Here is a 26714-nt window from a genome sequence, read left to right as displayed (position 1 = left end):
CTTTTTTTCGTGAGATGGGATTTACAGTAAAGCGGTGACAAGGGTAGATCCTTTATACAGCGTCGGCTAGTTCGGAAGCGCTGCCTGTTAAGGCATTCATGCAAAACAGGCTAGCCCTAGCTATGAGCAGGGCAACCAAACAGCCGCGCTCCTCACAGATGCATAAAGCTTTGCATTAACGAAAACATGCTTAGTCGTGGTTTGAATATCTATATGTCTATATGATACCATTGCATTTTCTCTTTTCTGAGACGAGCGTAAAGTACACCGAGCCAAGCAGCCATACATGCATATTTCTTTTCACAGCCACTTCGCTACTGCTCAGCAACCCTGCTGAAGGCATCGCGTGAATTGCCCACATCTTTATTTTATTATAAGGTGGGGTTTGCACTACACCGGTGCAAATAGATCGCATTTATTACAGCGCTGGTCACTTCAGAAACGGCGTTCGTTGCGGCTTCGGTACGGAACAGGTTTGTACTAGCGACGACCAGTGTAGCCAAAAGCAGCGCAGTTCGACCCCGGACTAGCATGCCGGCGGCGCTGCAGGCTTTTTAGTGGCTCTAGAAGCTTTGTGACACCATGGATTTTTATCTTTTCTGGTGCACACATGAAGTAAACCCAGGCAAGCAGCGCTACGATACCGCTGCGCAGTGGAAAACTGGGATACCGGTTGTGGTCGCAGCCTTGCTGTGATTCAGAAATACTGCCGACTGGAAGCAAGTTTGTTGTCGTCTTGTCGATGAACGTATGCTTAGTTGGGCACAGCTTCTTCTTCTTTTGTGGTTGAGGGAAGGATGGAAAATGGGAGGACACGGGCTTGTCTACTGGAGGGCTAGCCTCCACGCCCACTGCCGGCGTGTCGTAGAAGGAGGTGAGGGAGGGGAAGGAGATTGAAAGGAGAGGGTAGGCGCGCAGCCGCAATGATCATGCCAGGTGGCATGAGCTGCCCCCTCAGGCCTAGAGGCGGCCAGAGAGGCCGGTGGCCTCCAGGAAGGAGAGGAGGTGCCGGAAGGCCTTAGCAGGATGGTGGCCACCAGGGAACAGGTGTTCCACAGCTTACAGGTGTAAGCGAAGGGTGCCTGTCGGTGCTTACAAGCATTTCCCATAAGGCGCTCCGCGGCCACCGTTGCCGCTTAAGAGCCTGAAAAGCTATATTGCTGGAAACGTACCAATTCCAAGAACACAAATCTTTTCTCGGGTGGTAACCTTACGTTCGGGACGATGTCAACAAAGCGTGTAAGGACTATGAAAATGCTCTTTGCCCCTCTAACTAGGTCTGGTTTGATATTGCAGATAGTAAGGTTCAAAATTTCAGAAAACCGGTATCACACATTCTCTCGTTTGATTCTGAGTAGCTCGGTCTGACTGTGGAAAGCACCGAAATAACAGATAACCCTAAATAGGGATGCTTCCCCGAATGTAGCAATAGCTCCATTATTTTAAAACTGGCCATTTTTGAAACAAAGGTTAGAACCCTCTCTAATGAACCTAAGATGGAAGGTCTAAAGATGGCCTAGAAAGTCCCAGGGATTTCTATTGAAAGTCTTGTTTCAACGTTTCATGTATTTTTTCCCGCTGTTGATGCAAAAACAGGAAATAGCTGTCCTTCTATAGAATACCTCGCCCCTCCACAACATATTTTAGCTACCTTTGCGTACCACGATATTACAGTGGATGAGATAGTCTCCACAGTTTAAAATTTTTCGTCCAAATTATCAGTAGGATGTGATGGAATCGCATCAATTTTGCTAAAGCAATGCATATATATTTTATGTGTTCCACTGGAAACAATCTTCAACCTAGCCTTCTATTCCGCTACCTATTCGGACTTACTTAAGTTAGCTAGAATAGTGCCGATATACGAGAATAGGGACCGAAACCTTGTCGAGAATTATCGCCCCATCTCTATTTTAAGCTTTATAGACACATTGTTTGAAAAACTCATTGCTCTAAGAGTTAAGACTTTTCTCGAGCACGAAACTCTACCGTCTTCTCATCAACACGGATTCACGGTCATCAACACGGTTGTCTCATCAACCTAACAGATCTACCGGAACAGCAGTAGTATGTTTAACAAATCCAATCAACTCTTTGTTAAATGGCAATAAAATAGCCGTAGGAATATTTTAGACACTAAGAAAGCATTTGACACTGTCGATCATGATATTTTACTGAGAAAGTTAATGCTTTATGAATTTAGAGGGATTAGCATAGAATTCTTCAGAAGTTACCTCAACAACAGGCGGCAAATAGTCCAGCTCGTTGATACAAGGTCTGATTTTGAAGCAGTTACTGTAGGCGTGCCTCAGGGCTCAGTCTTTGGTCCGATTTTTTTTTTCATTGTATATCGCTGACCTACCACACTCCACCAAACAGTTCCCTGTTCTTATGTATGCTGACAACACAGCTGTTTTATGTGGACATGAGTGTGCATCTTAACTAATTAGCAAGGCTAGCCGGGATTTAGAAACTTTGAGTAATTGGTTTACCTCCAACGGACTTGTTGTAAACGTTAATAAAACGCAATACATTATATTTAAGAGCCCAAGAAAAATAATTTCTGAAAATTTGACTGCAGTGCGATGGCTGCGTAATCCTATTGATCCTGTCAATAAGATGACGTATCTCGGAGTAATTCTGGACGAGAGCTTGCCCTGGAAGGCCCACATTCAGGCACTTTCTAAAAAGTTGGGTGCAGCGTGCTTTGCACTGTATAAATGCCGCGAGTACTTTGACAAAGACACACTCAGAATTATATATTTTGCCAATTTTCAAAGCCAGTTATTATATTGCATTGAATCCCTGGGTCCCACCTACCAGTCTTATTTGGAGCCGCTAAGGGTTTTGCAAAAAAGGACAATTCAGTTCATCACACAGTCGAACTACAACGCGCACACTGCTCCTCTTTAAACACATGAATATTCTACCGCTAAAATCGTTTATTGAATACACGACTCTACCGACGGTACATGCATGTCTTATGGATAATTACCCATTACACTAATCCATTTTCACTCTGCCATCTAACTGTACCCGTAACGCTACATATAGAAATTTCCTTCTTCCGAAGAGGAAAAATGTCTACGGAGAAAGGACCATAGCTCATGTGGGGACGAAGCAGTGGAATGCCCTTAAAGATGATGTGAAGCGAAGCAGAAATTTTCCACTCCAGTTAAAAAAAAAATATTATAAATCAGAGTTATGAGAGTGTATTTTCTCTGCAGTTTATTTTTTCTTTGTATGCTGGATTGTGTAGACTTCGTATTTGTATGTATATACATATTTGGTCAGTTTATGCCTTCATTGGTTAAGAAGATTTCAACTTTGTATTTAAATGCAAGAGCCTTCTTCATGTGTAATGTAAATAGTTTGTTCTGATGCCCGCACTTAGTTTTACTTGATATGCTTTGCATGGATATCAACTAGCTTTTAGCTAGGGATCCAGATGTTGTTTCAAATATGCGTTGTATAAATGTTCCGAAATAAATTTGAATTCAATTAACTTCAGTCCACAAGATACATTCAGGGCATGTTGGATTGTTTCCTGGCCATCAATTCCGCGCTCGGCGAGCACAGTTTGAAATTTATTTACTAAAGCATTCTGTTAGCCTTACTCAGAAGGGCGTCGCAATTTCTAAAATAAAAATTTACAATGAGTATTAACTGCAATACAAAATGTCTTGTTCGATTTTGCACCATCGAGAACAGTAAAAATGCAAACAGCTTGTATGATATTGAAGACAGCAACATATCTTACTTGCAGTGTTAAAGGGCTCCTAAGAGAGTCTATTGAGGTTAACATATTCTAATGGAACTTGTGCAGTATGCTTTTCTCTTTCCTGCTTTCGTGCCATTTCCATCGCCTTGGTTAAGGTGTTTTTCCCGTCAGCACTGCAAAAATACCCGTTCGCCCATTGAGAAACAAAAATTTTGAGCTTTGTATTAAGTCGTTCCGTGCATTTTAAGGATCCACTAATTCTTTACAGTCCCTAATTCACCTATTCAACCCCCATACAAGTGTCTTTCTTGTATTTTTTGTGATATGATCGAACCGTCCGGCGAAGCATTGTCTTTGATCATTGATTCAAATTCGGTTTAGGTTTGCTGTTTTTGCTGATTTCAAAATGGTTCCGCTCCATATTTTGGACACCGGTTTGTTGTGGAAGGGAGCGGGTATTCTAAGAACTGTGCTGCGGCTATCAAGTCAAAATATTCGAGTAACCCCCTGAGTTCGCCTTTAAGGCAGCCTGCGATGGATAAAGCGTCTGAGATAACAAACACGCTCCTCCGTCTGGTGACGGTGATGAAAAAGTATTTTTAGAATAGGTAATTTTTGGACCCGTCCTAACAGGCTGTTTCCTCATTTCAGGACTCCGATAGCTTCGGCTATCCTGCGGAATGGGCCGTTGCTGATCGCTCAGGCTAGCTATGGATGGGCAGAGCAACATCCCACAAAGAGTTACCGGGGTGATGTAGTGGTGGTTGCCGGAGGAGTTTGGACACTTTCGTTTGGAGATATATAGAGCGGAGCCCTCTACTTCTTTTGGTGAGGCTGTGTAGCAATCCATGAATGTCTGCAGAAGCAAGACGTTTCAAAGCGCATGATTATCAACCCTGCACTGAGATGGTCACTTGGTATCTTTTATTCTTCGAAGTCTTCTTAAAAAAGAGCAAAAAGGTTTGCTTCAGCCAACTTTAATGCCGCTGATACAGCGAAAACTGAACTATAAGAGTAAATATGTGGCAGTTTTGTTTACCGCATTCCGACTAGGCGAATCAATCTCTTGTTACTTGTAATGTATGTACATACCGCTTTCTTTTGAGTGGCGTCTAGTTTATCCATCAAGGCGTATTTGAGAATTGAACGGATGTGCGAAGCACACGCCAATAAAGTCGGTCATTTTAGTCACTCCGACCTGAGCAGGGCGAATGCATTTTGATTTAAGCGCGAATATACATATATAGCTTGAGTTTATAAGGAAGGACATTCGCCCTTAACTGCTTGGTGCTCCTTTAGAGCACCAGACTTTGCTTAAAATTTTTGACTGCTTGTCTTTCTTTAATTTATTTCCTTTTAATAAATTACGCCAGCGCTTTGAGGCGCAGTGACTCACTGAACACGGTATAACTTCTGAAAACACGTTTATTTCTCATAGTGATTCAGAAAAGCTGCATAGAAAATTTGCTGCACAAAAACCGGCATATTAGGTGCCGGTAAACGGCGGCGCATTGGCGCATTTAAATATTTGCCGCCGCACCATCGTTCTCCGTGACCGCAGTAGGCATGAGTACCGCACGAAGCTAGGGCGCTATGAATCTCTGGCTCTGAACAGGCCACCATTCGAAAATGAACCTTACCATCTAGAACCTTATCTACTGAGGCTAGTCTAGCAGTTGCATTTGAGGATCTAGCTGGTGTTAAAAGGAGTGCCATAAGTCTTAGTGAGGCTGCGAGGAGAGATGGTGCGTATGCTCTGCTATATAAAAGGCTTCCACGTACTATGCTTTCGTGGGTTAGCGGACAGACGGGAAGTAACTATAGGATTCGGCATTTGTAAGGATATGGCTAGCAACATACAGGAATTCTATAGTAATACAATGAGAATGGAAGTTACCGTAATGAAGCTAATAAGAGACATAAACTGAATGCAGTGCCAAGCTACGCGCCTACATCCAGCCGTGATGACCAGATTCATACTGTAGACTGTACTGATGGGCGAGTTCAGCGCCAAGATAAGCAAGAAGTGGGCTGAAGAGGAAGCAAGGAGGCAACTATGGCATAGGCTGTAGGAATAACAGGGTGAGTTATTAGTATAGTTCGCAGAGAGAAATATTTTACGAATTATGAATTCCTTCTTCTGCACACGTACGCGCCCACAAGCGCAAACGTCAGTGTAAACGTCAGGGTAAACGTCACTGAACTGCCGAAGACATCATCTTTGTGACACATTGCCCAAAGGCACGCAAAGAACGTGGGGAATAGAACGTTTGCACATTGTGTCTAAAAATAGCTAACTTTGGCTCTTTTGCTTTTGTCCCTGAAGGCCATACACTTCCTGTCCGCTTAATAAGGTGCTGTTAAAAGAGTGACATTATCCCTCTTGCTCATATTGTGAATGTAGGCAGAAGAACGATGGTGATTTCGCAAAATGTACTTTTAGATACTAAAACAATTACACATTTCATCAATTTAACTGAAAATTAAAATCCAGAAATCTAGTAACTTGGCAACCCACGATATAAAAACAGCAATATACAGCACTCCCCTTTCTTGCGCTGCTAGTTATGTTGGTCAAATTGGTCGTTGTTTAAATTTTAGATTGCAGGCGCGCTCAAAAAAACCTGGGAGAGATCAACGCGCCAGGTTCGCTTGCGGGTCAAGGCAAAGATTGCTATACTTGCTAAAAGAAGACAAACACTTTTAAAAAAAAACTCCTTATCTCGGCACTTGCAGACAGAGTTGGCGTGGATATCACGCAGGTGTTCTTTATTCCACACACATGAATGTCCTGCTAGCACTCCATTAATTTTGTAAGCGCCTCGTCAGATGGAAATCTTAGGTAAAGAGATGAAACAATTGTTAAGGAAAAAACGTGACACGCATGCGTAGTCAAGACACCCATTTCTTTTAGTATGTCCCTTCTTGTCACAAAACATTTCATTCTTGTGTGCACTACAAACAGTAGTTGTCTCGCTTCGTTCGTCTAACCACTTAGCACATTCCAACTACATAGCTGCAAATTTGACAGTTCGTAACTTTGTTGCATTGTTGGTCAAGGTTGTATGTCCCTTTTTCTTTTAAACACGTATGCTCACAATCCGCTGGCATTTTTTGTGACTTTCACCAAATTTCCTTTTCTACGGACAGCTGAGCACACTCGCAAGCTCCGGCAGCCATTCAAAGTTGGCTGCTAGCTTGAAATGGCGTTACAATTGTATTGACGTCGCGCGCGGCTCTAATCCTCTTCACGACACAACGCTTGCGGTACGCCGATGTACAGTCGCAAGGAAAAAAATTTACCACTGTGACGTATCACCGGAGCCGCAGATAGCAACGTTCGGCGCTGCGGTTACGAACATGCCGATAACAAAAATGCCAGGCGTGTTCGCGAAGCACGGCGCTGCGTCAGCCGTACGGTGCGATTTTTGTCGCTCCGGTGTCGTCATTGTGCTAATCTTTTTCCATGGCGACTGTACTTACCCGTCAACGCCGGACGTGGGACGACAGCTGCCGGCTGGTCCCGACGCGGACAAGTTCACGTTACGCATTGCGTGACGGAAACAAAAGCAACGGAAAAAAAAAAGAAATCGCTCGCACGCGAGCGACGGCCCAGGAACGGAAACTGCCACTCGCGTCGAACTAGGCAAAGCTCCGGGTTCGGCTGCCGTCGCCGCGCGTGTTAGGAATGCATGCGCAGTCGTGATTGGAAGTGTTTTTTGTTATACGCGCGGCCGTCAGTGGAGGGTACACGGAACGCTTCGCCCGGTTACGGCCATCAATTGCTGAAAAGTATCTTTGCAGGCGCGTCACGTCGGACCCAGAAACGTTTGCAAGTTCAGCAACAGGAGGTAAGTCTATCTTTGCCGTTTCTTTTCCTGTCATGCTACTTCTCAATGGGGAACTTTTTGGCGAGCACAGAAATATCTTGTTAGACTTTCGCCTCACGGCGCCTTGCTCCAGTTGTCGAAAATTCTAAGCTCGACAGAACCTTCCCCTTTGTAAATGTTGTTCAGCAATCTAATAATTTCAATCAGCAGAACACGAAAGAGAGACGGTACATTCAGAGAACTAACCAATAACATTTTCAAATGGATTGTCAAATTGAAGGAATTGAAGGTATACGTTTCCTACGGTAAAGTACCGTGTGCGCAGCTTTACATTCTTTGTCGCAACTTTTATACTGCATTTTTTTTCTTGTTTTCGTCATACTTCATGCTCGTTAACTCTCCGACCTGCACACTTTGCTTACTCTACCCTTCTATCTTTTTTCAGTTTAAATGAGTTTAAGTGGGCACCTTTTCTAATCCGTCCAAAAATTGTTTACCAAGGAGCACTTGAACGATGTTACATACGTAAAAGTGTTCTGTGGCATGCTTTATCAGGGTTTAACGTGCCAAAGCGACCACAAGAGGGTTCTGCTTAATTGCCAGCTTTGATTGCTTCTTATAAGGCGGCGTGCAAAATCCATGGTGAAGTTGCTGACACCTTACTAGTCAATTGCGGGCAAAAAACGCAGAGAATCTGCAGTAATCACATTTCACTGGAGGATTTGCAGTGAATTTTGCTCAACTGCATTTCCTTAACCAGCATTGTTAGACTACAATGCAAGAGTTTGTGTATTTCAGCTCCCCAGAAATACGTCAAGCCGCCACCTCCCGCTCAGTTGCAGAGCGGCGAAACAAAACTGTTAAGTCTTTACTATACTATAAGTAGCCTTCTAGTGAGGAAAATCAATCAAAGTGCGTAATATATTCAAAGTAGAAAAAAAAATGGAGGGGACACTAAGCTCGTCTTAAGGGTATGGCGCGTGAGTGTTAATTGGTTAATGTCTCTCTCTGTCTCTCTCTCTCTCTCTCTCTCTCTCTCTATATATATATATATATATATATATATATATATATATATATATATATATATATATATATATATATATATATATATATATATATATATATATATATATATGAATGCAAATTTGAAAACGCTTTATTTAGCCATAGATTAATTTTGAGTCGACGTTTCGGACAGAGCCTGAGGCTCTGTCCGAAACGTCGACTCAAAATAAATCTATGGCTAAATGAAGCGTTTTCAAATTTGCATTTTTGCCTCTAGCAATCAAATACGCTTATCTTTCTGTATATATATATATATATATATATATATATATATATATATATATATATATATATATATATATATATATATATATATATATATATATATATATATATATATATATATATATATATGCGGAATTGGTTATTTTTTAAAACTTACATTCATTGATCATTGGGAGTCGTCATGCCATTCCTGGCGCAATGGTGGCGCGGTTGAGCGATGCCCCATTGCGTTGCAAATGGCTGTTCCAGAGCACCATCTCGCAACCAGCCATTAACTACCATCTGCCACGGTGTGTAATCTGCTCACAATCCAGTGGGCAGGTTGCGATGATGGCATGAGGTCACGTGGTATAGGTGGCATCTGTACCAGCTGCATTTTTCTCACAACGCCGCCTCCGACGACGCCAAATTTTCTCCACAGTGGGAGCCGTAATGTTCCCGCTTTAAAATCCGGCTATTGCATAAAACAGTCTTCAAACCATCGTATTCAATATCTTAAAGTTGGCGGGTGACGAGAAGAGAAAGCTGTGTCATAGCACACCCTTATATTATACGTGGTTTGCCTTTCCTGACTACATTCTAAAGCTCGGAGTTTTAAACTGTGCTTCTTAGTCGAAGCGGGGTCTCGAGACGTCTTTTTTGACGCGTTAGCATTAAAGTCCCCTTTGCCCAGAAAATCCGGCGGGGGAGCTGTGAGCGAAAAATAGGGTGGCGCACGGCGGACGTGCCCACCAGATTGTCAGCAAACTGACCACCGCGGCAAGTGGCTGTTATTGATTTCCAGCGAGAGGGTTGTTCGGCTAGTGCAACACGGGTCGCACAATCCACGCCGTTGGCAGAGCCTTGCATCGCAGGACACTGGCACATCAACTAATCGCAGGACCTTTGCGGAAGGAGTGGTGTGAGGAATGTGAAGTCGAGAATCGGCAGTTCTACGTATGAAGACATTAATTCATTAACGCTATCGCGTCATAGCCTTAAGGTGGAACTTACCTGTCCTCTAATTTTTTTTATTTCCTGCACCGACACAAATTAAACAAAAATGACCCAGTCACTGTGTATCAGCGCCAGCGGAGCTTAATGAACGCGAACGCTGCAGCCTGTCAGCCTGGCCGAGCGACAACTGTTATCAAAACTGATACTACGACACATGACTGCTTCACCTGTACATACTCTGTTGGACGCTGGTTGCAACGACCACATGCGTGATAAGCACAGGGCGACAGAGCCTAAATGTTCTGCGTTCGTAGCCTACGCACTGAACTCATTGCATTGCATCAAGGGCCAGACCCTAACACTTTACCGACGATTATCTGGCTTCTAGTACAAACAGTAACAAGGTAGCCATGTGGGTTATTTGGTGTATTTCAGACATATCTTCACCAGCGAAAGCACGAGACACCAGGAGAAGTAGAATGCAGGAAAACGCTTCTCCTGGTGTCTCGTGCTTTCGCTGGTGAAGATATGTCTGAAATACACTAGTACAAACAGTTTTTGAACGCGGAGGACGAAAATGGCTCCGGCGGGAGAGTATAGCAGGGCAGCAGGACAGCGCCGGGCATTCACTGGTTCGCATATACGGGTCAAGCAAATTATTCCCAAGTTAATTTTCCTTGAAATTTATCTTTGGCGAATTTTCCAGCTTTTCTTTTCCTGTCATATAGTATTCAAGCACAACAAAGATAGGCTGGTACGGGCTGCCGCTCTATTTTGAGTTTTCAGTGCGAAATCAATACTTCAAGCGGTTCTAACAAAAAAATATGTGTGAAGCCTCGGAGTAACTATAGTAATCTCGGGTTAGTTCGGAGGAGTGTCACGCAAGCTGCAGCCAATGTGGGAGGAAGCTCGGCTAAGTTCGGGGGAGTGTTGCGCCAGCGGTTGGTGGACAATAGGAGGGTGAACTTGGTTGACTATAAGCAGCCTGGAGACATAAAATAAATATAACAGTGAGTGGCTTTCGAACCCGCGGCGGTGCGAGCAGAGCAGCTTCGCTGGCCACTCCACGAGAGCACTACGCTATCGATGCAGCCGGTCATGCCGTGTGGTAAACTGCAACACTCTTCTTCTTCTTCTTCACCCTAGTTATATGGCACATACCCACGCGGGGGGATTGGCCAAGGTGTAGTTGAATAAACAAAGAAGTTGCCATGGAACACTCTCTCGCTGTGCATTGCGCGTCGTCTTCATCAACTTCCAGCTGTGGCGCGAACAGATCAGATCAACTTAACTTCGATTAGAGCTGTAACCTGAGTCTAATATCGTCGCCAGGCGTGCCCACGACCCAGAAAAGCAAAAACAAGTGGCAACGAGTTTAAATACACACTTCTGCACGTTTACTCGATTTAACTACGCTAAAACCCTACCAATTTTTTCTAACTCTTTCCGAGCGATAACAAAGCGTTAAAGGGCGAATAAATGCGGTGAGGGCGTGCTACACGGGGAGTATCAATACCATGTGCAGCGTGCGTTAGGCTTACTTTTGTTTATATGTTTTTAAATATGACTGTTTGCCGTCTAGAAATCCTTTTCAATGATATGCTAACAAGATATGGACCGTAACTAAAACCAGTTGTGCTGCCTAGATTCAGTCTAGCTTATGTTTGGGCTGATTGGTTGACCAAAGGATCGCATATGTAGGCGTTGTATAGAGGTGACTAGAATCAGGTGAAAAAAGAAGCAAAAACTAGAGAGCAAAATGGTTAGGCTGAATAACTGTTTTTTTTTCCCTTTTTCATCTCTTCCTAACCAAATATCTAGTGATCACTGTACTGCACCCGTAAACGCTTTCATTGCATACGTTCAGTCGTTTTGCTAAAGCTCCTCTACGGATGACGTGTTTGATCCTTCCAGCTGGTTTCACATGAAGAAGGACTAATGCACGTAGGGCATCGGTTCAGCTATCCCTGGTCGAAATTCCAATATATGCCGTAGTCGGTGATTCGCGATGTCTTTGGTTCATGTGTTCTTCGTAAACTGAATTTGAAAGTGCGGGTACTTGCTTTTTTTCATACCACATTGTTAGTGGAAGTGCAGCAGCATAACGCGAAAAAAAAAAAACTCCATCAACTCCATCCAAAAACTCCAGCAATGCTGTCATGCCCCCTATTTATCATTGAGACTCTGTCCAAATATTAAGCGGTGTAATTTACCGGCCACGGTTATTAAATGGTAATGACTTTCAGATGCTGAGCTCAATGAAGCCCTGTCAGATGCCGGCGTCGGTGGCCGCTTCTCGTTTCCAGCGAATTGTGCAAACGCCTGCGTGCTGTCTAATGTCAACGAACGTTAATGCGCCTAAGAAGTCGAAAGTAAGCCGCAGTTGACCACAAAGCCGTCTGTAATAGCCCATATACGGCTTAGGGATTTCAAGCGCACATAGCATCTCGAAATACGAGCAATGCTTGCTTGAAAACAATTATAAAAATAGCTCTAGCTATTATATACCTTTTGTTTTCTGATATGATAGGCTTTTTGTTTATTCAGTAATTGTATTCTGTGTATTCTGTATTTCTATATTCTGTGTATTATGATTGACCAGTCTGTAAGGCGTTCGATGGTCGCATGCAGCCTTACATCTCAAGAGATTTTGGTTCAGTGCCAAAAAAAAAATGCGTATCAAAATGATCTGAACTTCCGCTTCATCTTGGGAAGAAAAATGAGACCCGCAGAGAAAAAACCCGCGTCGACTCATGATTTTACCACATCCTCCCGCGTAGGCCGAATCTTGTTTCCGGTTGCGTTCAAGCCGACTGAAGAGCTCAGCGTGCGTGCGACTATTTGGCTTGTTGATCCAGGCTAAGAAAAATGTGATATTGAATCCGGTCGTGAAATTCGACGAAGCACCAGGCGCCTGTGTCAATTCACTGGTTTAGATACTAAGTTTACGACGCTCGACGTTTAGCCGCGCCATCCAGCAGTCGTTAGATTCCTTACAACAGTTGTGAGACTTAAATTCCACCTCGCTTTATGAACATAAAACAACAAATGGCGCTGTGTCAAGGTCCCATGCAGTATGCAATAAACAATATTCGTTCAAATTAAACCTCATATTCATCGTTACATATTTCTTTCGCTCTCTGAAATCAGCAGGCAACGTCAACTCTAACCAAACACGTTGATTTCTGACAGCATAGTTTATCAACAAACACCCAAGACAAACGACAGGTTGTCGACTTTGCAAACAATCTAAAAAATGGACGTAAAATAACCGGTCAGGATGGTTTTATTCAGTTTTTTGTCTGGCTCTGGGCTTTGTCACGCCTGAAAGCTGAAAAACTGAACTGATCACTAGACCCCGGCCTGACTATGTGAACTCGCCTTCTATTGCGCTGTCCTCTAGAATTTTTGTTGTAATCAATTTTGAGTCAATGACACCTTCGCCTTGGTACTTGTGATCACGGCCCTAATAAAGCATTCTTTCGAACTTCAGGAAAGGTTCTTCTCTAGTCAGGCCGTGTTTTGCCCTTTTAAGCACGAAAACATTAAGCTGGCACTCATCGGAGAAACCACCTTAGTTGGCACTGTTGTGGGCCTGTGGAAAAAATCCCGGTTGGTCGCGAGCCTCGAGACATCAGACATAGAGCTGTGTAGTGAAATGATTAAAACTGACTTGATTTCTCACTATGAGGTCTTAGCATGATGTGGAGTAAATTAAAATAATTAATGTAATGTATGTAATAAAAATTAATTACGTTGAAATGAAACTTGTGGCAATTAGCTAGAATCGAGCCCGTGATCCTTAGTTGCGAGCAGGACATGCCACTCCTCGGCCACTGACGAACGTTTTCGACTTGGTTAAAGGAAGACCTCGAGTACCTTGGAGCGTGTTACGTGGTCAAGTAGGCCTACTTATTTATGCCAATGAGTGTGTGTGAAAGAAATGGGTGGCAGGTACTAACGAAAGTGGAAAATAAATAATAGCGCTAAGGAGTCATACCTTCAAGGCGGAGCTTAAGTGGTCCCGTAATGTTGTGCTCATTTATCACGAATTGTCGCAAAAACGTGCGGGATTCGCAGCCTTGCCCAAGGCAAATTCTCGCTGCAGATCAGCTTCAGTGGCGTGCTAATTAAAGCATTTCCCACCCAAGATACACTGTAAGCTCGGGAGCCAACTAAAACCGTTTTATAGATACATACAGGTTAGTATCCCTTATGTTTTGGGGCAGTGGCGAGAACCACATTGACAAGTCAATAAAGTATTAATCGTTTCGTTTCTTTTGCAGCTGTCTGCCTCCTATCTTTAACATTGATTTCATTTTTGATTCACCGCCATTCAAAGCTTTTTTTCATGCTGTAAGCGAAATGTAGAGACCTCGGCTAGTTTGTTCTGGGTATAATTAGGAGACATCATTCTAGCGTACAGAAACACACGAACAAAGAGACCAGGCTGACACACGGACCGGCGTTCGTCGTGTCTACTCTTTTTGTCCGTGTGTTTCTGTACGCTGGAATGATGTCTCATAAATTTAAGCAATATTACGTTTATTTCTGGGACTTTTGGTATAATTTCTACACTCTGATTTCGCGCCACGATTACGCCAGTCTTCTGTGCTGGACTCAACGACTGATGTGTTTCTTTTGCTTTCACTATTCGTAAAACACAAAGCTTCTGGAAGGCTAAACATGCCGTTTTCGATGGCTTCTTCAGTAGCTTTACAATTTCCAGAACGTTTCTACGCTGCTTCTACATGTTCATATTTGCTTCTAAATTTCCTGGTACTAAGGCAACCTCAACTAGCCTCAAGTAGGAAGGGGCTGCTTCTTGAATGATGATCCCACGTTTCCTTCCGGATCTCATTCTTACCAGCTCCGGATTGTCGCGATGATTCTTTTGCTTCCATTTTTTGCCTCCACTTAGCAGTCCCGCTTTAGCTGACCTTCTTTTTGATGTCCTTTGTTATTGTCCATTTGTGTGCTGTGTGGCCTGTCGTAAGCTTGTTACTCATTTCCCTCCATCGCGTAAGGGCGTTTTTATTGTGCAAATACCTGAAGTGTTTGGACGCCCACCTCTTCGCCTCCATTTTTCGCAGTCTTTCCTCAAGCGATATTTTGCTCTCAGCCTCCCTCGCCTCAAAGGACGACCAACTCTTATCTCCCTGTACAGCGTTGTTTGTTATCTTCCCGTGAGCGCCTAAAGCTAATCTGCCCACCATTACTTCGTTAATATGTAGTCATTGTACTACACTTGGCATTTATGCACAGTACAGCGTTCGCAAAAGTCATTCCCGGTACCATTACACGCTTCCAAAGTTTTCGTGTTACTTTATATCTCCTGTATCCCCAGAGTAGTTTATTATTCATTAAGTGAAATATATGGCTCAAAAATTTCCTCGGATCGTCCCTGTTCTTTTCCCTCGCCTCTATCATACAACGTGGACTTCTCTCTTTAATTTCGCTACTACATTTTCCTGGACATGCAACGTGCGTTGTCGATACATGTACAATTTTCTGTCCGCCGCCTCCTCCAGACTATCCCCGGCCCTCTATCTCCTTCCTCGATGCCTGCGTTCTGAGTTTAAATGCCTGTTTGATTTCTGAATCCACCTGCTTCGAGGCTTCTCTCCTCTTTCGGATAGTTATTTCGTTCTGGCTTTCACATTTCTTTCCTTGTGTTAGTTCGTCAATTTGTTCCTCATATCTCCAGTTGTTTGTTGTGTAGTGTGCTACTTATTTCTTCACTCGTTCCTTTATGTCCGCCACTTGTTTTCTGGTCAAAAAGATTTTGGTGGTTGTTGTCATTCAGCTCGCGGCCTGTTGGAAAGCCCCTGCAAGAAAGTAACTGAACTTTGCTATGACTCATTAAAACGTTCGGCAAGATTCGTCACTGGTCGGAACTGAAAACTCGCAAAATTCTGTGAGTAAGCTGACTCACAAACAATTTCTACCAAACAAAAAAACTGTCGTTTGCAGCCTCGTTTCCACTCCCGGTTCTGCCCATAAAAAGAGTTAGCTCCAGGTCCAGTGCGCCGGTCCCCTGAATAGAATTCTTATTCTATAAGAAGAGGCCTTCCAAAAATAAGTTTATTTTTGTAACACTTAGTGTTTAGCGCATATACTTTGCATTCGAAAGAGGCTGTGTTTTATCCCCAATAACACGGTTACCTACCTGTTTAACTTGTAGATTTCCTCTGGTTTGATGTGCGGCTCTTCTGGGGTGCAATTTTTGGAAAAAGATCTTTTGGCCAAAACACCCGAGGACGAATCGTCAATCCTCGAGCGTCTAATATCGTACACGAGCTGAAAAGCCCTTTATGGGCGTTTTTTACAGGAGCGGTGGCCAAGTGTTTAGCGCGTGCGCCTTGCATTCGGGAGCTACTGGGGTCGAACCCCGTGACGAACGGCAGCCACGAATTTTCTAATAAGCGCGAAAGTTTCTTTGGCCGGTGCTCCGTTCTCCTAGGGTAAAATGCTTGGGAGTAATGTACTGGGCGAATCTCCTTCCTAGACTGAATTTTTAATTTAATATTCGATATAAATATCGCGTTCAAGTCATCGGCAAGTGCTAAATTCATCGCACTACATCTGCAATATGAAAACCAGCCAGCGGCCGAGAACAACCGCAGAAAATGCCCCTTACACTGTTATGCCTTTATACACCGCATGCCGCGATTCTACTCAGGCGACGGTAAGGGTGGGCACGGCACTTCTGACTCATGGCTTATTCTAACCGGTGATTCGGAGAAAGCTTTGTTTCTCCACGGAACCGAAGAAGTAACAATACGGGCACGAATTCGGATCTCACTCCTAGAAATGCTCATAGCCTGACTGAGAGGTTGTATATATTGGTCGATAAAGGGTGGCCCTACCTGCGCCACTAATATATCACAAATAGACCGAATAATAAAGAGCAGTGCAGAACGTCGCAATTGGTCTCTTTCGTATGCAGTATCGAATTGTAACCTAGTGGTGACGGCAGTCTAAGCAGTGAGGAAGACAGTGAAACGTCCTTCTATAAGAAAACTGTTTGTAAAATGGACTGAATGACTCGGCGGCGGCGAAAGCAACTGGTAACTTGCTCGGCGGTCTGCGAACAGAATACCTGCAGTTCATATGGCAGCGCTCAATTTAAAGGCGGCAAGGAACCTCCGAGATAAGGAACCAAGTGCCACTACAGCAATGTGGAAAGATGTGCTGGCAGTGGCTTGTGGCCACAACCAATCGCGATAAGTATGGCCGCATCGTGCGTCCCAAACTAAAACGCTAAAGCGCCAGATGGTGGCTTTCAGATTGAACGAACAAGCAGTACGAAGATGCGCAACAATATCGCCGCCGGCGACACAGCCGAAGGCGAAAGCCATGCGCTTCGTTCAAGTTTTAAATGTTTCATAAGCCCTACAGCGGCGGTTGTCACTGCAATCAATTGGCGGCCAAGAGTCCAATGCACATGCAACTGCGTTTACGTAATTTTACTGTACTTAACTTATGCTCACAGTTCATGCTTGTGGCGTAGGTGAACAGTGTACTTGCAGTCAATCGTATGCTGGAGAACGTTGCAGCAAAGGCTGTGTCCAGGCTTCACGGCTACCGGTGCTATGTAATCGAAAATACAAGTCTTGACAATTTGGAACACCAGAACCTACATGTCCCTCAGATCTGCGGTGCAAACTCGGCCTGCGATTTTGTTTGAGCACCTAAGATATCCTAATTTAGGGCTAAACAATTGAAATACCCTTTTTGCTGTGCTTCAAACTATATGCCGAGTGCTTGGAAGTCTCCTACAGGGACAAACTCATAAGTTTACAAAGCACCGAGATAAAGTAGGGTGTCCTCTTGAATCCTTTCCGTGCTTACGTGTGCTGCTTGCACTTTTGGGAACGCTGCGCCTATGATCGCTTGAACACCTAATGGAAGGCACTTGAGCCTGCTTGTATACTACAGTTCCGTCATGGAACGCGTTCGCAGTAAGGAGAGAAAGCGGAGAATTTTACCCCACTCACTCGAAAGCAGCGCAGGTCCTAAAAGAAAAAACAATCTTTTTACGTCTGTAAACCTATAACCATAGCAGCTGCGCCTACGAGTTATTCTTCAGTATGCTTAACAAACTTTCTATAGCTTGGTGTCGGACGATGGGCGACTTTAAACACAGAAGGTGTATATGAGGCGTAATTTCTGATTTAGGCTGATGACAGGAAGTGTCACTCAATGCATAAATAACTGGCTATTCAATATGAGCAGAAAAGCAGAAAGCAGAAAAGAAAAGAAAAGCAGAAAAGAAAAAGGCTGCGCTGTTATTCCTGCTCCTTGACGGAGCGTATTCCAGCGTCATAAAAACAGCTGTGCTTTATTATATTGTTGTAAGCCGGCGGCGGTTATGCTTTGTTTCATTCTGCTGAGGATAAACGCACAAAATGTCAAGAAAAGTTACATTCGTAGTGAACAACCATCCTGCTTGAAGGCTGAAAAAAAAACAGTAGCACGCTAAGTTTGTGACAAACGACATAGATCACACGAAGTGCGCAGAACAGCCTGACCTGATTTGTCTGAGATAAGCAATTTCAAGGCTAGGCTTTTTAGGAAATTAAACCCTTTAATGAATCCTGAAAGATCGTGTCTTGAACTCGGAATGCCGTAGAAACGAGCCTACCGCTTGAGGAATTGAGCCTTCTTTTACTCGTGCGTTTATAAACTCGTTCAGTCAGGTTTGTTGCGATTTCCTTAATAATCACAAGTTGATACTGACTCTTTATCTATCGATCCGATGAGCAGTTTGTGCTTCGTGTCGTCTCTGTGGCTGAAATTTTACTGCGCTAATGGTCTTGTGGGTCCCAGAAGCGGCGCAGCTCATTATGAATCAGCTCCTAGTTGGCGGACATGCTTGGATTAGTATAATTAAGATAGGAAAACACAAATTCGTGGTATTGAAAGGAAAAAAAATTAAAGTCACTATAGCAAAAAAGAAATAGCAAAAACTTCGATAACACGGACACGATGGCACGGATTAATTTCAGAAAACATATGTACGGATTAATATTTGAAAATATGGGGCGGCATTGTAGAAAATTCCAAAACGATTCTTAAAGAAAGTTATATCACAACAGGACACCTTCTAATATGCTCTGAAAAATAAAAATCCTACCCAAATACACCAGGGCCAACTGCGCTTATTGGCGGTAGAGTGTCTGCAACCTGTCATTCCCAGCGTCAAGAAACGGTTAATTCGGTTCAAGTACTTTCATACATCTCATGCCAATGGTGCGAGGGATACGCGGCACCTCGTCCCCGAGGTATTCTGGCGGACCTACCAGGCTGCGTAATGTTTACACATGGAGTTAGACTAGGAGCTTCAACCCCGCCGGTGCGGCTTCTCTCCTTTGACGCGGGGTTTCCGCGGGGAGTGAAGGTTGTGTCGATCGATGTCTATTTTTACCTTTGACAGGCGAGCGCGCACCGCAGTGTATGCCTTTTTCGCTTTAGCGATGTGTGATGACCACGACACCCATTCACGCGACTCATTGTTTTCGACCGGACACTGAAAAAAAAAAACAACTTTCTAAGCCACACTCGTTTCCAATCCGCCCGCTCCCGATTTCATACATACCGGCGACATGAAGAAGTTGCAGGACAGAGTACACGAGGGCACCACTTGCTGCGACGTTGGCTCCATCTAGTGCAGCAGGACGGAGGTGTGCGCCGCTGTTGGCAGAATGCCACCCCGCCGCCAAAGCCGGGCCTTAAATAAGCGCGGACGTAGTGCCTAAGGCCGCTGTCGAAGGATTCATTCATTCGCTGGTCTTACTTCAGGCTGCACTTTGTCTTGCACCTCCTTTGTTTTCTATTCTGGACGAGCCCACAAAATCAGGAGCGCCACGGCACCGCTAATCAAAAGGTGAGAAAACTATTCACATGTGCCTTTCGTAAATCTAGGTCTGCCTTACCGAAAGCCTCGGCTTTTAACTAGCCTACTTCGGTTATATCTCTCTCCAGACTGACGCGGTCGGTGCGCCCTCCATTCGGCACAAGGATTCAGTGATGTCTGTCGACCGCGGGCGAAATCATTTTGTAGCCTCGGCGTCTTGTCACCGAGTGAAGCGGTAAAGCCGGTGAGAGAACGCGCGTGCGCACTGGGGGGTAGCGTCGGGCCAGCGTCGTCTGCTAGGCTGTTCTCAGGAGCAGGGAGCACCCCCTGGGGCTTTCCAGTGTTCCCATGGATGAAGGAAAGTAAGATGTCCCGCTCCTTTTGCCTCCAACTATGGTTTCGCGGAGTCCGGCAGATGCACTAGTGTAAAGAAAGTCCACGATAAACGAGACTTAGGCCACATCATTCCTGATCGCGTCAGGCTTTAACTCTGCGTTTAAGGCAGCCATCGGGATTGTAAACAACGCAAGTGTGAAAGCTTGGTTTATTGCAGCCCTATATTTTTAAGGCAGAAGGAAAGGGCGTGCTCTCAAAGTGGAACGCCAGTGATTAAACTTTCATTTGATTGGCTGGCGAGCTGTAGCGCTCACGTATCGTTTAGCCTGCCAGGTTTTTAAGCATTACTTTAACTCATTCTCCGGCATGATGAGGGTGCTAAACCTTGTAGTACACTACTGCGCGATGAAGAAGGGGCTGACAACTCATTTCACCAATTTAGACAGTTAAAACTCTGTTGGTTAACAGGGCTAATTGCTACAGCGGCATTTGAAATTCGGTGGTGATCGTTTGGTCACTATTCATAGATGGAAGTATTTGCTCTTTAAAACCCCGGTAACAACCTACCAGTCGACGCCGGCGTGCAGATGTAACAAATTCTCGTGTGCCTGATATTGCCAGTGTATGCAACCCTGGCAACCAGCTCAGCTTTTGAACAGCCGGTGCCCTGCACGGTTTTAGTTGTTTGTACGCGTGCACAATCTGGCTTGCTGTTCGGCAGCAGTGTACTTAGTAGATGTTCGGTGGTGTGTACTGACTCGAAAAGTGTGGTTGTTTACGTTGTGGAGGGAATTATTTTGATAGAAGATGCCCGTTGCAGTGAATACCTGTAGCGAATTTGCTGCATCTCTTTGGGAAGAAGTTGGCATCCTTTTTCTTTCACGCAACCAATAGTGTCACGTATGCGAACGCTGGGAGCAAGAGTCTTTTAGACAACGCTGTTGGTCGCTTCGTCTCTTCGTGTCCTTTTTGTTCCTTAAGAGAAAGAAGTACCCTCAGGCTGCACATTCGTTGCAGTTTCTACATGTAATATTAAAGCCATATGTAGGTAGTTTTTGCCTCTTTTTTTTCATAGCAACCGCGCGCCATCTATTGAATACAAAAGGAAGACAATATTAAACAGCGGCAGTGCCGTCGGCTAAACCTTTCTTTTTTTCTGGTAGAATGAAAGAATTCGCGTGATAAAATCACGGAAATTTTATACTTGGGCTCTGTATTCAGCTTAGACTACGGTCTACACAGTCGGTCTACGGTTACATTTAACGGTTTTGATGCTGTAATTTGCTTTGTTTCCTTTTACGTTGGCATGAAGTAACCGCCCAGGGAAGGCCAAAACGCGTGCTGTATGTATTTTAGAGAATATTAAGGAATAAGGAAATAAAAACATAAATAAAATAAGCTGGGATACTTGACTGCAATTGAATTCGCGTTGTATTCAGCAGTAGGGATAACTGTACCCGGAGTTGTTTTCTAATGTATTAAGTATATTTGAGTACAATAAATTTATCTGAGCACAGAAGCTCAGGATGACTGCAAGTGACAGTTTTTACTTGTATGCATCTTATCAGCTTAATACCGAGCTCCGAATGTTGTATTTCTCTGTATGGAGACGTGAAAAGAACACACAATTTCTGTACGAAATAGGTTGCGACTGGTAAGAAACATAATTGCTTTAAAAAAAGCGCTAGAAAGGACGTCACTAAGCGCTCGGTGAATATGCCTTCTTTCTCCGTGGCGGTCATTGCTGAGTCAAGGATACAAGAAGAGAGAGCTACATAATGCGCAGAGCTTGTCCTTTTCGAAGTTTTTCTTTCCTGATATTTTGTCCAACAAACTATTCCAGATTGTGTCAATATCGTCAGCATATCATGTACAACAAATATTTCTGAAGACAGCCAATTTCGTAAGGAGATCTTTAAAGCAACGACAGATGGCAGTGACACATTCACAGGAATTCTTGGTCTTCCCTTCTGACGCAATGACGTCTGCTCTCATCTTCCTCTGGTAACATCTTCTGCGCTATAGGACCTTGGCATATGATCTTGGACGTTAACAATGTTGCGGGAAAGAGAGAGAAAAGCGATAGAGGAAAGGCAGGGAGGTTAACCAGATGGATGTTCCGATTGTCTACACTGGGAGGAGGAGAGGACGTAACGAGAAAAAAGGAAATAGATAATTGCGTTCCGAAGCAAGCACACCAAGAGAAGGCACACGCGCTGAAAGTTACAGGCTGCGCATCTGTGGCCTGCGCAGCTTGAGGAGTGCTGACCGCTGCGACCTCATTACATTGCAGCCACCGTCCTTCATCATTAAACACTAGGCAGTCACACAGCGCATATGTTCCACTTTGAAGCAAGGCTGCTTTCCGTTGCCGTAGTTAATGTGGATTAAAAAAGTGAGACGTCCCCACTTCTCAGAACCATGAGGGTGCAGGTGCCATAATGCATTCCACTGAAGAGCTGCATGGACTCGATTGGGCACACCCAACACCTCCAGTGAATTTCGTGCACTCCAGTGAACTCTTGATGCGTGAATTTTGAAGTTAGCGATTTGAGTGTGGCTATGGCGCTTTTTGTTTTCTTTTCCTGTGTCTGCGTTTGCAGGTTGGGTTTTATCTTGCCCGTATGCCTTCAGCGCTGTTGACACATGCACCGATTATCTGCGAGTATATATTTGCATACATTCATAATAAACACTTAGATGCGAGACAGCGCTTGTAATGTCTACTGTTCATGTGTCCTTCGTTCGCGTGCGCTGAAGTTTTGCTCTCAAGGTCAGCTTTAACAAAGTCACCGACAAGATTCGCAGAAGACTGCACACTAACGCCGCGAAATTGCGGGCGTGATGTCATCGCGTCACGGGTGGCCTTTTCATGTTGTGCAGTGAAGCGAAGGTGAGGATCGGCGGCGTGCTTAAGTCAATGTAAAATTACCATCGCACATGCACACAAAGCTTGAGCTTAAGCTTTCTGTGCATGCCTGCTTTGAGCTTCATGTTGAGCTTCATTCGCTTTCCTTGTTGTCGAGCTCCACAATTACCGCATACTCTCGGGTGAGCATCATTCGTGTCTCTTGCTGAGCTTCGCTGCTCATCGCTAGAAGCGCATAGTTCGATCAGCACTCTTTCGGCCCATGCTAACTTCCAGAGCTATTTTTTTAGCTGCGACGGTATGCGCGCCGATGGCCACAGCTGCCGCGACACCATACGCTGCGCGGTACTGCAAGTTCCCCGGATATGTGCTTTGTGAACATATTTTGGTTTGCGTACTGGATGCCAAAAGCCAAAGCAGGGAGCTCTATAAAGAGCAGAATGTTCAAAAACAAGCTCTGCTGCCATGAACTTGTGCTTATATTTCGAGTGTCGGAGAGCTCTGCGTTGTTATTCCAAAGCGGGGGAGAAGAAATACTCGAGAAAAAGATAAAAACGTTGCAGGAACTTCAAATCGGAATTGTTTGTTTACACAACAATTGTTTTAATGAATGTGCAGCTGTAGCGGAACTCCAGTTGTGACATTGCACAATTCGTTCAGAAGGTCGCAGGTTCACTCTCATCAGTACGGGACGCCCGCCGCATCCCTTTCCGTCTTTAGAGCTTAAAAAATAGTTAAAGCCTTCTAAATTTGCACCATCTCCACTCTGTCTGGTTTTTCATGTTGTTGGGCAACAACATGACGGAAACTTTTGGTATTACATATTTCAAATACGTTTACTCGGAGAACCTGTGCTAGCAAAATTAGTCATTCTTAGTAGTTCTACTACACCGCCAACGATGCTGATTTAGCTTCATCTGGGCATGATGATGATCATCATTCTGAATTCAGGAGTAGGAACCGATTTAAAGGGCCCTTCTTATCACGTTTTCTTGAGATCCAGTTTGCTGAGAAAGCGGGACTTCAGAAAGTATATTTTTTTCCGCCACTGACGTCAAACCCGTCACTTTGATGGCAATGTCGAGACTATTGTGGATTCCGTGATCACACCCGGAGGGTGGATGGCTGTGCGAACCGCCCTCATAGATTCCTATAGACGATGAATCATAGATATGAGTAAGACTCTCTTTTAGTGCACTGAAATGTGTGAGGTAGGGTGCACTCACATGAAAGACCTGCACATGGACTGCACTTAACGATAGTATATGCTTCGAATATGGCATTTACCGCGGCGGCTATGCGGCTTTATTGTTCTGGTGCTCCGTTTATGGTCACTACGTCGGGTTCGGGCCGCAGCTCTTGTCGATTGATGTATCCAACATGTAGAAAAGCTCCTGTTTTCAGTGCTACATCCTTACGATCATTACTATCTAAACAAAAAGTAGTAAAATAGGAGTAAGCTGTCCTCTAGGGCACTTCCTTTTATGAAAGGTAGTGCGCTAAAGGAGTGCTTACTGCCTTATTACTCCTATGAACGCGTATTGTTTACAGTGTAGATGGTCAGCCTTATTCGCGGAGCGCTCCGCGCTACGGCGTTCCTCATAGCCCACGTGCAACTCCAAGACGTTGAACTAAAATGTTTAGGAGTTATGACGTAAATTGCTCTGGCCTTTCGGGGCGCATTACCGAAGGGATCATTCCAACCTCGGTTTATCTTCACGATAAAGTGGTCGTAAGATCGTTCGACGTGATGCTGCGGTCGCGTGAACGAATTCTTTGCACGTTTGAGTACGAAAGTCTCAAGCGTATGAATTCTATTGCGCGTAACTAAAGCAATAATAATTAATAATTGGTTTTTGGGGAAAGGAAAATGGCGCAGTATCTGTCTCACATGTCGAGGGACACCTGAACCGCGCCGTAAAGAAGGGATAAAGGAGGGAGTGAAAGAAGAAAGGAAGAAGAGGTGCCGTAGTGGAGGGCGCAGGAATAATTTCGACCACCTGGGGATCATTAACGTCCACTGACATCGCACACCACACGGGCGCCTTTGCGTTTTTCCTCTATAAAAACGCAGCCGCCGCGGTCGGGTTCGAACCCGGGAACTCCGGATCAGTAGTCGAGTGCCCTAACCACTGAGCCACCGCGGCGGGAAAACTAAAGCAAAGAAGAAAGTAAATATGCAAGTGGGCTATGGACGCTGAAGTAGCGTTTTCAATGAATTAAGACAGCGCGAGCAACATAATCTGATAAAGAGAAAGGTTGAGAATGAGACAGGTTCTATGCAGTGGAACACCATCACCGCGACAGGCATATAGAGGCCTACTTTGAATAAGTAGCAGAGCGAATTAACGTAGTTTCCATGCTGCCACACTTATGTTCAACTCGAAATATTTTGGGTAAGGATCATCTCTACAACCCTGCCAGTACTTCACGAACCGAATTAAATTCGGCTAAAAATCACAATGTTGGCTTGTTTCAAATTGTTTTATACAACCCGAATGTTGAAAGCCCTTTTAGTCAACTAAAGTCCAGTTTTTTTAATTGTTTACAAGCTAGAATAGTCGTCCTTGTCTAGCTTGTTACCGTCACGTTATTTTAGTCAGAACGTCGGTAATGCTTTAGTTACTGAAAAAGCATCCTAGAAGCCTTTGTCTATTGAAGTAACGCTTGAGCGATGATGAATTAACTCATTTACTTCACCGAGTGGCATTGATATTATTTGCGTATCACGCTCTTTGTTTTGCCTGGCAGCCTTGCTTCAACGAAGAGACACTTGAGCAGGCGAAGGGGGCTTTATGAAAGTGGCAATAAATCTGCCCGCCTTATAAAACGGTTCCCGAGGGCAATGCCTACCCCAGGAGCATCATTAGTCTTCGTTAAAAAGGCCGTTGACACTGGCGTAGAATGTGTGGAATAGGACGATGGTCTGTATATACCTCAGATTCATCATTGGCAAAGGCTGCCGTGAAAAAAATAGAAGTTTTATTGGGGACTGTGACGCAAGTAGCCGATGAGTGTGAACTGCATGAATATCGCATACGGCCCTGAAGGATCCTATTGTGCACGAAAAAAAAAAAAACTTTCGCCTTAAAATTGCACGTCGGGGTTGTTTTACAAGAATACGTAGCGATCGAACGAAGACACGACTAAAGACGAAATACAGCCATGTACTTCGTTTGGTTTACTTCAAGGTTCTGTTTTTTTTTCACCTTTGATGTTGAAAACTGTCAAAGTTGACTCCGCAGAAGGCTTACATTACCTTACGAGGCAACCCCGAGCCCAAAAGCGAGCAGCAGATTTGGCGGGTTCAGGGCAAAAAGTACAATCAGTACTTGAGGATGAACACGCAGTAAGAAACTAAGAGAAGCACAGCATGAATAAAAGCAATTCAAGTTGTCACCCATCGAAGCGAAACAGCATTGCAATAAGTTTAAGAGGGCGAGCATAAATTTCTTTTTAAAAGACGCAACAGAAATATTGACTCTGAGGCATCCTACAATTCATGTAACAGGACTTGTGTAATCAACGTGTTATATTATGTTATATTAGTTACATTATTTGCGTGCAGAAAGCGGGATCCGTGTCCGACTCAAAATTATGGGGCACTGATTAGTTTAATCACAAATTTTCTATCATAATCAGGTATATCCGCAATTCGTCCGTATTTGACATCTTTTATGGGATTTTTGTATTTATTTTTTATGAGGAGGTGTTAGTGTTATACATGTTATACATGTTAGTGTTATACTTGGCTTTGTTCGAAATTTCATAAAAACAGAGATGTAGCTTTCATTCTTCAAATTAAGGACAGCTTAAAAACTTTTGCTTTTGATTGATTCGTACATACAATAACGAGACGCATGGCTTCCT

General features: G+C 44.1%; 1 protein-coding gene across 2 annotated transcripts in view; it reads left to right on the top strand.

Annotated features, from left to right (window-relative positions):
• Positions 1-7356: 7356 nt before the first annotated feature.
• The window catches only part of LOC144101572 (putative sodium-dependent multivitamin transporter), a 62477-nt gene continuing 43119 nt past the window's right edge, over positions 7357-26714 (top strand). Inside the window, exon 1 of one of the 2 annotated variants that reach the window (XM_077634720.1) lies at positions 7357-7572. In XM_077634720.1, the coding sequence (XP_077490846.1) occupies positions 7414-7572 (159 nt within the window). In that variant the 5' untranslated portion in view covers positions 7357-7413. Of the gene's footprint in view, positions 7573-19465; positions 19670-26714 lie in introns of those variants that run through there. The other variant, XM_077634722.1, reaches the window with a different exon arrangement.

The sequence above is a fragment of the Amblyomma americanum genome, chromosome 8 (genome assembly GCF_052857255.1).
Source record: "Amblyomma americanum isolate KBUSLIRL-KWMA chromosome 8, ASM5285725v1, whole genome shotgun sequence".
Lineage (NCBI taxonomy): Eukaryota > Metazoa > Arthropoda > Arachnida > Ixodida > Ixodidae > Amblyomma > Amblyomma americanum.
This window is presented reverse-complemented; position numbering and strand designations above follow the sequence as displayed.